This window comes from Hydra vulgaris, chromosome 05 (genome assembly GCF_038396675.1).
Source record: "Hydra vulgaris chromosome 05, alternate assembly HydraT2T_AEP".
NCBI classification, from domain to species: Eukaryota; Metazoa; Cnidaria; class Hydrozoa; order Anthoathecata; family Hydridae; genus Hydra; species Hydra vulgaris.
In genome coordinates, this window is record NC_088924.1 from 28296585 (window position 1) to 28308423 (window position 11839).

General features: G+C 27.7%; 1 protein-coding gene and 1 long non-coding RNA gene across 2 annotated transcripts; both read right to left on the reverse strand.

The window, feature by feature from the left end:
* Positions 1-389: 389 nt before the first annotated feature.
* LOC136080752 (uncharacterized) lies at positions 390-2539 on the reverse strand. The gene is made up of 2 exons (XR_010638628.1): positions 2411-2539; positions 390-504 (listed from the first exon to the last, which is right to left on the reverse strand). It is a non-coding gene; the product is annotated as an uncharacterized LOC136080752 (long non-coding RNA).
* On the reverse strand, positions 1264-2632 carry LOC136080751 (carbonic anhydrase 13-like). Its single transcript, XM_065797809.1, has 2 exons — positions 2507-2632; positions 1264-2353 (listed from the first exon to the last, which is right to left on the reverse strand). The coding sequence occupies exon 2, from the start codon at positions 2346-2348 to the stop codon at positions 1347-1349; it is 1002 nt and encodes a 333-aa protein (XP_065653881.1). The 5' UTR covers positions 2349-2353; positions 2507-2632; the 3' UTR covers positions 1264-1346.
* Between the last annotated feature and the right edge of the window lie 9207 nt (positions 2633-11839).

Here is an 11839-nt window from a genome sequence, read left to right on the forward strand (position 1 = left end):
AACTAATAAAAAGTATAAAATTTAAATCAAGTCAAAACCTAATATTTGTAAAAGCCTTGCTAAAGTTGTACAAACAAAATGTTTTCAAATTTGCTGTGTTCTGCCTGTGATCTCTTTGTAAATTTGATAAGAAATAACAGTAGTACTTATTTTTATTTCAAACCTTTCCTAACTTTTTAATATTTGTAAATAAAAAATTTCTCAAAATGAGCTTCATGCCAAATTAAAAAAAAAAATTAACTGAAATAAAAATATCAAGAAAGAGCTTTTGATTGCTTGACAGACAAGAGGTCATAACTGTTACAATCAAAACATAGTAAAAACATTATTTCATAATAATGGCTTCTTAAATTATCTAATTTTAAATGCTATTTTTCTAAACTCCTGAATACACATTTGGTATCTATATTTAAAAAATATACAAATCTATATTTGTAGAAAACTTTTAATTTGTAGTTGTACGAAAAACTTTCTCATCAACTTCAAGACCAAAACGAAGACCTTCTAAAATAGAAAATATAATTTTAGTAATAAAATTCAAAGAAAAAAAATTGAATACCTTATAAATTACTTTAAGCAATCCTAATAAATATATCACTATTATTTACATTTTATTCTTTTAAATTAAAATAAAATTTTCTCTTTAATAAAAAAATAGTCTTAAAATATTCAATATTGATTGTCAAGTCAACAATTAATTATATATATATATATATATATATATATATATATATATATATATATATATATATATATATATATATATATATATATATATATATATATATGTATATATATATATATATATGTATATATATATATATATATATATATATATATATATATATATATATATATATATATATATATATATATATATATATATATATATATATATATATATATATATATTAGAGCCCTAATATGCAAAAAGTCTGTTTCTTTTAACAATTTTACTTCAATAAACAAGGTATTACTTGATACTCTTTATAGTATCAAGTTTATACATATTAATTTTTTTCATCAACAAATAGATTTAATACAATGACCAAACAAAGATGGATTTTAAATCTTTTAACATGAAAAATCTTAATTTTTGGTCATTTTTTATTTTAAAATTTAATATTCTAAAAAATCATAAAAAAAAAAAAATATATAATATTAATAATAAAGAAATAACAATAAAAAAGTAGTAACACAAAATTTACTATCTGCATTATACACCTGTGTAATGCAAATACTTTATGCATATAATAAACTACACACACAAAATTAATATATTTCATAAATGAGAAAATACAAGTATTTATAACTTTCAAATAAAAACACAATGATTGACACAAAAACTAAATTAAATTTTTAAATGATGATCTCACAATTCGATTGTTCAAAGGTTGTATTGGTCTGAAGTTGTTTGTTATAATTGTAGATCCAGCTTCAGTAGACAAATGTCTTGCCTTTTGTTGGCTGTTTTTCTCAACAGAATGAGTAACACTTAAATCACTGAGCTGATTAAAAGAAATACGAATTGGATCAGGAAACAAAACCCATGTTACATTTTCACTTAAAGGAGGAATAGTTAAAGAACCAGAGTATGTGTAGTAATTTTGAACACATGATGGAAACAAAAAGTATGGAGATATATTAATTATGGTATGTTCATTAGGATACAATACTTTTCTAAAAGTTTCATTTATAAAATTAAACTCTTTATTTTGTTCATACAAATCACTAGCATCTATCAATAAACCAATAACAGTAAGGCCATCTTTAGATCTCATAGCTTGCATATCAGTTTCATACAAATCTGTGTTCCAATGGACAACATGCAACTCAGCTGCAAACCGTTTACCATCAAAGGTATGCTCGCAACCTAAATTACACTTACCTTTGTGCACTTCACCCCAGTGAAAGTGCATTTCTCGAAATGCATAATTATATTTTAATGGTCCTCCACATAAAACAAGACTTTTAAAATTATCAGCTAAAAATGAAATATTGAAACCAAGATTTCTTGCATTAATTTGTATGGGTTTTGTAATTAATTCTAAAGGTTTCAAGCTGTTATCATACTCTATGTTTTGTTTTATAATATCAATTGGAGATTGACAATTTTTAAATTCCCATATCTCTTGCCAATGATCTGGACCATGTTCTTTAGAGTAATCCCAATAACTGGTGTATAAATGATGAAAGTAATGAAAGTTTTTGCGGTGTAAACCAAAATGAGATTCGAAGAAGCACCAAATATAAGATTTATTATCTATTTCAGTAGATGTTAATAACTTACTGTTAAAATATCTTTTTTTTACAAAGGGTATTTTATTTATTTGTCGAATTAACATCATGTATCCTGTAAAATAAAAATAAATAAAATTCGAGAGCAAATGTATTGAGAGAATATACGTACCATGTATATATTACGTACTATTTTAAGCTGCAATAGATTTGCTTCATGCAGCAGTAATCCTTTATCACGTTTATAAAATATTTAAAAAAATTATACCTGGCGTTGTAATGTTTTAAAATTGAAATTAGGACCACAGTTTTAATAGGCTTCAGTAAACAGTCATAAATAAATAAATGGATTAATAAAATTTGAAAATTTTCATTGGTTAATTAAGTAACACGACTATCAAGGAGCAGCCAACGAGATGTTTTGCCACTTCTTTCCGTCTTAGCATTTAAGGCGGATTTTCACAAAACGAAAGCACGCGCAGATAATTATTTCTGTTAATTTTGACAGAAATGTTTTATCGGCGCATGCTTATCGATGAAAAAATTTGCTTCGTGCAATTTTCGTCTTGTGGAAATCTGTCTTTACGGTTTAAACTAAATTCTAGTAAGCATATCCAGGTTTCACGTTTATTATAAAACCCTGACCCGAATATAATAAGTGCTCGAATATCGATTTTGTTTTTAATAGTGATAAGTTATAACAAATTTTGCTATAATATATTAAAAACAATTATTTAATATTACAAACATTTTAAATTATTTATCTATCGCAAGTTATTATTAGAAAATTAGTATAAACGATTTACGTAAATTTAAATAATTTGGGTCTTGATTTTACAAAAAACGCGAAACCTGGATTTGCTCACAGGAATTGAGTTTCAACCAGCATTTATACCAAAATGTTTCATTGATTTACGTTTAAATCTTTCAACAAGATTTTTTATGATTTTAAAATGGTTGGATAATTTCTAACTTGATCGTTTAAATAAACATAACTTGAATTTTTTGACTGAAACTGAAATTAAATCTTTAAATTAATTTCATCTTTAATTTTTTTAAAAATTAGTTATCTTATTACCTAAACCTTAGTTAGCTAATAAACCTTAGTTAGCTAATAAACCTTAGTTAGCTAATAAAACTTATTTAGTTAATAAACCTTAGTTAGCTAATAAACTATTTTGTAAAAGTTAGTTTTTAGTAAGATCAATTAAAACAATTCTGGTTTCAAGATAATATTCAGAAAATTTGTAAATTTAAAGAAAAAAAAAAACTAAAGGAAAAAAAAAATTAACAGTTTGTTTGTTCTTTTTAAAACAGCATTTATAAAAATATAACATATAATATAAAATGTGCAAGATTTTTTGCTTATTTTCTGAAAACATAAGTAAAAGGTATTTTAACCATGAAGCAATAGCAAGCGTACGTTTTAACATTCAATTTAAAAATGATAACCTTATCAGCCTGTATCTTTGTGACAACATCATTGCGTTAGTTGGTACAACTGTGTTGGGTTTGCAGTTGGGAAAACCTCATTTTTTGTTAGTTATGACTAACAAAGCAGTTTGTTAATAATTACAAGCAGTCGCGCTATAGCGCAACTACTTTGGATATAATGTTTGATCATATAAATTTTGCATTTATGATATTTTTTTTTTAGTTAAAGCATTTTAGTTCTGTAGTTGTACCAAAAAAAAATATTGGTACTACTACAAAGGATTTCCATTTGGGTTAGCCACTATTGATGTTAGTTGGTGCAACACCATTGAATGTGCAAACCAACATCATATGGTGTAAATGAGCTCTAAGGAACTCTCATAAAGCTAAAAAAAACTAATGTTTTTTTAAAAAAACTAAATTTCTTTGTTTTAAAAAAAGGGATAAGACGTTAATTACAACAGTTATTAACAACTACTAAATAACACGCGTCTAGCTCGCACTCATTAATAAATCTACAAAAAATGTATAACTACAAAAATTATACATTGTACCACAGAGGAGGAGCGCCTTATCGGGAAAAATAATCCGTGTCAGGTTTTACAGCCTTAAACTTGTGTTTTAATGTTGTTGTTTTTTAACTTAACGCTCTTAAAAAGAAGGCATTTTCGAGCTAGCACACATCCGTTGGTAAAACGCTAGGAAAATGTTGCGAGTTACATTGGCACAACATCGGTGGCCAAATTTGTTTTTATATCATTTTGGTTACAAATGCGACGTTGGCACAACGTTACATTTTTAGTTGGCAAAGTATACTATTTTATGTTGATTCACCGATTCATTTTTAGTTGGTACAACGTTGTATTTTACCTTGATTAAACGTTGTTTTTTATAAATATATTATATTAGGCTGAGATGAAAACATTTATCATAAATATTTATAAGGAAAATTGTAGTATTGTGCCTTTATATAAGTGAATGTAATAAATGTAAAAAAAATCTCAAAAAACATAAACGCAAAAGTCTCATTTTTAAAATCCTTTCTATTAGTTTTTGGTTATGCGTGTTTCCTTGGGGTCAAATCTTGCGATGGCTTTTTAACCTACTACATCAAATATTAAAACCCAAAAAGAAAATACCCACTAAATATTCGGTCTTTCTGATCTTTTATTAAAGAATGAGCTGCCTACAATCAATCAAGCTGTCAGATATTTTGTACATCTCAAAGAAGAGCCAAGTGCACAGAACGCAACAGTTATTGATATAATTAAAAATGATAATTTAGAACTGTGGAACAGTAAATCTCTTCCTACCTTTCATTCTAAAAGAGTTTATTATTGGCTCACCTTCATAATGAATAAAAGCGGTTCTTTAAGTCAATCAAAATCAAGCACAATACATAAGTAAAGAACGTACGAATATAGCACATCGATGAAGTCAATGTTAAAGTTATCAGGAATGTTAGAAAATTGAAAGAGAGCTTGTTTTAAATAATAGAGAAATTGCTGAAAAACAGAGAAAAGTCAATAAATTAAAAAAAATTCGACAGTTCAGATGATTTCATAGAATAATTATGCGATCATGAAATTGAGAATGACAATCGAATAGCCAATTCAGATATGACACAAGTTTTGAAAAGATTGAGTGAGGCAGGCAAATCAAGTTCAGACAGTTTAAATTCAGAAACTGGTAAATAAATGGAGGTAACCTTAGCAAATCTAGCAAGAGAGGCTTAAAGAAAGTGCGTTTCCAATTGTGATACAGCCTCTCTTACCAAATCTGTATTGGTGAACTTTGATATTGTGACTAATGCAGAACAAAGTAAAATAAGAGAGAGAATAAAGTTAAAAAAATAGTTTAAAGAAAATGAAAATAGTTTCAAGAAAATGTCCTGATAATATTACTTCATTGTATTTTGATGGTAGAAATAGTTATACATTAACCAGAGAGAAAAAAACAGATAAGTTTTATGTGGGTACTAAGAAAGAAATGCACATGTGTCGATTGCTGAAACTGGAAATAAATACTTATCACATGTTTTACCAAAATCTAACACCAATATAAGTAGGTTTAACATAATTGTTTATTTATCTTCTTGACACAAACAAAATTAATATTTGTTTAAGACATAAGCCATATTTTTAAACAGCTATTTGGATTATGGCATATTTTTAAACAGATTGACGGTCTAATATCCGGCAGATCACATTGATAACAAAACGCAAAAGTCGTTTAATTTTCTATGTCAATTTTGTTGCTTTATTATAAATTTTGTCCGAAATCTCTTAACTTTTTTAACAAGCAATATTTGTCTATGTGTTATAAATTTATCAAACATTTTACGTAAGTTGTGCCTGTATACCGTATTTTAGATATTATTTAATTGTGTTCAAAAACAACGATTTGTTTACATGAAACATATTAAGAAATTTAACTAAACAAAGAACTGCCATAAAATTTCTATCAACATTAGGGTATTATTTTTTAATTATCTTCTTTTCTTTTGAAAGTAAAAAACTTTTTTTGGTCTGAGCAGGCAGTTTTGGGGCAAGAGGATAATCTGCAGATTTCTCCTATCTTAACGATTGTTTACCTAAAAAATCTGTGTTGAAGTTATCTGTAAGGATGATAAAGGATGATGGGCAGGACAGTGTATTTTAATTGTTTTAATTAGTAAAAGGCACTTGGGTAAAGATGTAACTTTTAACTTTTTTTTTGCAACCTGAATCTTAAAAAAATCAAACATATTTCATCTGCAGGATATTGAATGGTTTCTGACGCCTAGCAGACATAATTATTCTTATCAAACTTAGCAAACCGTTTTAGATTGGTTAAATAGAGTAAAACAGGGTCAAACCACACACCATATCATTGCGCACAGTGATCGAAACTATCAAATAAAAACTAAACGGATATGGCTATGAAAAAAATAATAATAGATTCAATTACAGAACTTTCTCCTCTATTCGAATAAAATTATATGCCGATTTAACTCCATTTTTTTCTATTTTTATACAACTTTAACGGGGATTCAAAATTTTTTATATAGTTTTTATCGTTGCGAACAAAATAGCGCTTGAACCGAAACTGATATAAAAATAATTTTAGCACTATCTTGTTGAAAATTAAATTTTAATAATGATAGTATAATTTTTATGCGGCAAGAATTAAAAGTTAAAAAATCAAAAAAGTAAAAAAAAACTCTTATTTCTGATAAAACCTCACACTCGATTAATTACTTAGTTTAGTTTTTTGCAAGTAACTAAGCGCCTATTTTTATTTAATTAACTTAGAGCTAATTCCGGTTTAATAATGTTATTTGTTAATATAATAGACTCTTATTCATTAAAAACCAATTATTATAATCATCACTCGCTCAATTCAATTTAACTCACTCACTTTAAGGTGGTACACCAGGAAGAAAAATGACAAAAAAAAAATTTTTTTGATTTTTTTTTTTTTAATTTTATGAAAGATTGACCCTTTAAGTTGACTTTTAAAAAAAACTTTCGACATACTTGTTTAAATATATAGCTTAACTTTGACCTACTTGAGCCCCACTATCATATAAAACTCCCTAGCAACCTCATAGCAACAAGTTTTTAACTTGTTTTGGAAGTGATTTTGGACTTGTTTTTTCAATAGCAATTTTGAGATGAAAGCATAAAGTCATCAAGAAAGAATTGCTCTTGTTTTCTCGGTCTAAACTGCATTGATAGAAGTCACAAGGCTTATTAAACAGAGCACAAACATTCTTGTTGCTTATTTGATTTTTTTTTGATAAGATGTCAAGTAAAAAAAATTTATTTAGAAAAGTTAAAAGAAAATGGAATGGATGTCATCCTAATAAAAATTATTCTACTGTTCAGCCTTTAATATCTCCATCTTCATCATTTGTTCCAACTAGTCTCAGTGCTAAGAAACTAGTTACTGACCATAGTATTGAAAGTTTTGATGATAAACAAATTGATAACTATTTCGTTTTGATTAATTTTACCATATTAAAAAGTTTGATTTCAAAAACAGTTTGTCAGTGCTGTTATTCTCCTCTTTTAATTGAAGATAAATTAAGTCACAGAATGGGTTTTTCTCATTTACTCAATATGAACTGCTCAGCTTGTGGCTGGTCTACGTGTACTTACACTTCACTAAGAGTTTTATCAAAAAAGAAACCAGAAAAAAGTAAAAAAAAACTTTTGAAGTAAATATGCGTGCAGTTATTGGTTTTCGAGAAATTGGATGTGGATTTAGTTCTATGAAATCATTTTCTCAATGCATGAACTTAAATTGTTTGACACTGAATGGGTTTCAAATAGTTAGCCAAGATATTACGACAGCTTACAAAAAAGTTGCAAATAATAGTATGAAAAAAGCTGCGACTGAGCTTCAAAATGGTGATGATACCAATGAACCATCAAAAATACGTGTTTCGATTGATGGTTCTTGGCAAAAACGTGGGCACATGTCATTGAATGGGGTAGTTACTGCATTATCTGGTGGTAAGTGTATTGATGTAGAAGTTCTCTCAAAACACTGCAAAGGTTGTGAAATTTGGGAAAAGAGAAAACATTCACCAAAGTTTGATTCTTGGAAAGTAGGACATGATTGTTCCATTAATCATTATAAATCTTCTGGAGCAATGGAATTTATTGGTGCAGTGAATATTTTCAAGCGATCTGTTCAAAAGAATAATTTGATTTATACGGAATATCTTGGTGATGGAGATACATCATCTTTTAACGATGTTTTATCTGCTGATCCTTATCATGAGTTTAAAGTGATACCAGAAAAACTGGAATGTGTTGGTCACGTCCAAAAAAGGTTGGGTACACCATTACGTAATTTGGTTAAAAAATACAAAGGAACAAAAACACCTATTTCTGGTAAAGGAAAGTTGACAGAAAAACTTATAAATTCAATGCAAAATTTTTATGGTATGGCTATTAGAGCCAATAAAGGAGATTTATACCAAATGAAAAAAGTAGTTTATGCTATACTCTTTCATTTTACTAGCTTTCCTGATAATGATTATTGACACCAATTTTGCCCTAGAACAACAACTAAAACATGGTGTAAGTACTGGAATAGTAGCAAGAAAAATATAACTTCATCTTTGTCAATTCCACCATGGATAAAGACTTTAATTCTTCCTATTATCCAAGACCTACAAGCTGATGAGTTACTCAAAAAATGCCTGCATGGTGAAACTCAGAATGGTAATGAAGCATTAAACTCTTTGATATGGTCTCGTGTACCCAAAAACAACTTTGTAGGGAAAAATGTTCTTGAAATGGGTGTTCATTCAGCAGTGATTCATTACGATGATGGTGCAAATGGTGTCTTAAATGTACTAAAGTATTATGGTTTAATCGGTTCAGTAACTTGTAAAAAATCAATTTTAGCAAATATTGCTCGTGTTAAACAAATGAATTTAAAATCGAATAATGAAGGAAAAAGTAGGAGAAAATCTTTAAGATCAAATAAAATGGTTTCCCGTGATGCTGAACAGGATAAGAAAAGTACAGTTTATGTTTATGAGCTGAAATTTTCAGGAAATGTTTATTTAATATTGATGCTCTGGTTGACCCATGGGTTTTTCTTGGATTTGGTTAGATAAAAAGTTATTGCAATAAATCTATAGAGGAAGTCAAAAATTTTCAATTTTTTTAGTAAATTCGTGATAAAAAGAGTAATTTTCCAAAAATTTAAAAATGCATGGGTTAAACGGTATATAATAAGTTGTTTTATAACTGTATCGATTTTTAATCCATAATCTTTTCACTAGATAAAGATATTATGTTTTGAAATACAGCCTTTGTTGTTCTTTTTTCCGCCATTATGCATTTTTAATAAGTTTTAAAATTTATCTTTTTAAATAAAAATAGTTATAACACTTTATTAAAACAAGTTTTCATCAAAAAGATACATTTTATATAATATTTCACAGTTTCATTTTTTCTCTGGTGTACCACCTTAAGATGTCAATTAAAAAAACAAAAGCATACAAGGCAGACGATATACAACCCACATTAACTGATATGAAAGAAAATAAAACATCACTGAGAAAAGCAGCATTCATGGCGTTCCAGCCTCAACGCTCAAATATTGCAAAAATAACAACAACAAAGGCTTCCATGGCTCAGGTACAACAACGGTACTCTCAAATGAAACAGAAAGATTGATGGGGCATGCGTTCCAATTACTTGGTGACTAGGGTTATGGTTTAACCCAAAATGAAATCCTAGAATTTGTATGTGGCTTGTAATAGAATATCGTATCCGCCTAGAATATCGGGTAATGGGACGTTTTAGCGAAAAGTTTAAAAGCGACAGAACGTGAAAGCGAAAAGTTTAAAAGCGAAAGAACGTTAAAGCGAAAAGTTAAAAAGCGAAAGCGAAAAGTCAGGAAATCAAAATCCGGGAAATCGAGTATCGTGATAAGTTCAAGGTTTCAAACCTTAATATTATATTGTAATATACAAATAAATATATATATATATTTATTATATATTTAAATTAAATATATAATACATATATAAATTTTAATCTACAAAAAAATAGTAAAAGTTATCAATAGCAGAAATGGATTGTTCAATTAAGTTTATTGAAACTGGAAGAAAAACAGTATATGCTATTTTTCAAGAAAATATTTTCAGAAAAGATTCTTCGCGTAATGATAAAGATTATTGGAGATGTACTTTGAATAGGATTGGTTGCAGAGCGAGAATTACCACACTTAATGGGTTATACTTGATGTCTTCCTCTTCTCACAATCACGAACCAGATAGTGCAGGAGTGCGAAAAAAAGAATTTTATGCTAAAATTAGAGATGCTGTTAGAAAATCTCCAACAAAACCTATGCAAAAGTTAAGTTTAATCATTTTCCTTTATGTAAAAATAATAATTAATTAAAAATAAAAATTTATATCATTTTAATGTTACATTGGTTACATGTTTGATTATAGCTATATATATATATATATATATATATATATATATATATATATATATATATATATATATATATATATATATATATATATATATATATATATATATATATATATATATATATATATATATATATATATATATATATATATATATATATATATATATATATATATATAATATATATATATATATATATATATATATATATATATATATATATATATATATATATATATATATATATATATATATATATACTCTTCTTTTTAGATTTTTAAGGAAAACAGAAAAATTATGCTTGATGATGCTTGCGGCTCAAGTTTAGATTTACGTCAAGAAGTTGTAGCAAATTTCCCACGTTATCAAGCTACAAAAGAAATTATCAAAAAGGGAAAAAGAAAAGTAGTTCCACCTCAACCAACTGATAGAAAAGATTTAATTCTTGAGTTAGAATGGGAATTGACTTCCAATGGTAATATTTTTTTATTGAAAAATAATGGATCTGATGATAAAATTCTTATATTTGGAACTGTAGTTTTTCTTGAACGCCTATGTCGTTCAAAAACATGGTATATGGATGGTACATTTAAATCATCACCAGATTTGTTTGCTCAACTTTATACAATTCATTGCTTTATGTCCGATCAGATGTTTCCTGTATTGTACTGTTTGTTGCCGGATAAAAAGACAATAACTTATGTGAGGTTGTTTAACCTAATAAAAGAAATAATTATGGGTAAGTGCTTGTAAATTTTATTTCATTATTGTGGAGACATTATGGTCAGGCATTACAGGTAAGGTCAGGTTATCCTGCTACTGGTAACATGTAACCCAGTACAATCTGCTTCATGTCCTGCTGCCTTTGTAGGATACGCCTTTTTAGGCAAAGGCTAGGAGACGCAAACTCCGACTTAAAACATCCCCTGCCTTGGGCTCTTGGTTGAGTAAAGGCTAGAGATGGTGTCTCAATAAAAATACTCACCTTGGGCAGATGTTAAATGCATCTGGCTACTGTCTTGTAGAAGGCCTCCTAAGCAAAGACTTAAGGGATTAATAGATTCTATTTGTTGACCAGCCTCGCACCCCTTCTTCATCTATTAGGCTGGCGCAGATGCATTTTTAATACATTGTTTCCAGTTAGGATGTTGAATGCTGGATCTTCTTGACTCAATGCATGGGATTTGCTTGTGTCTCTGTTTTTATGACTAGGCAAC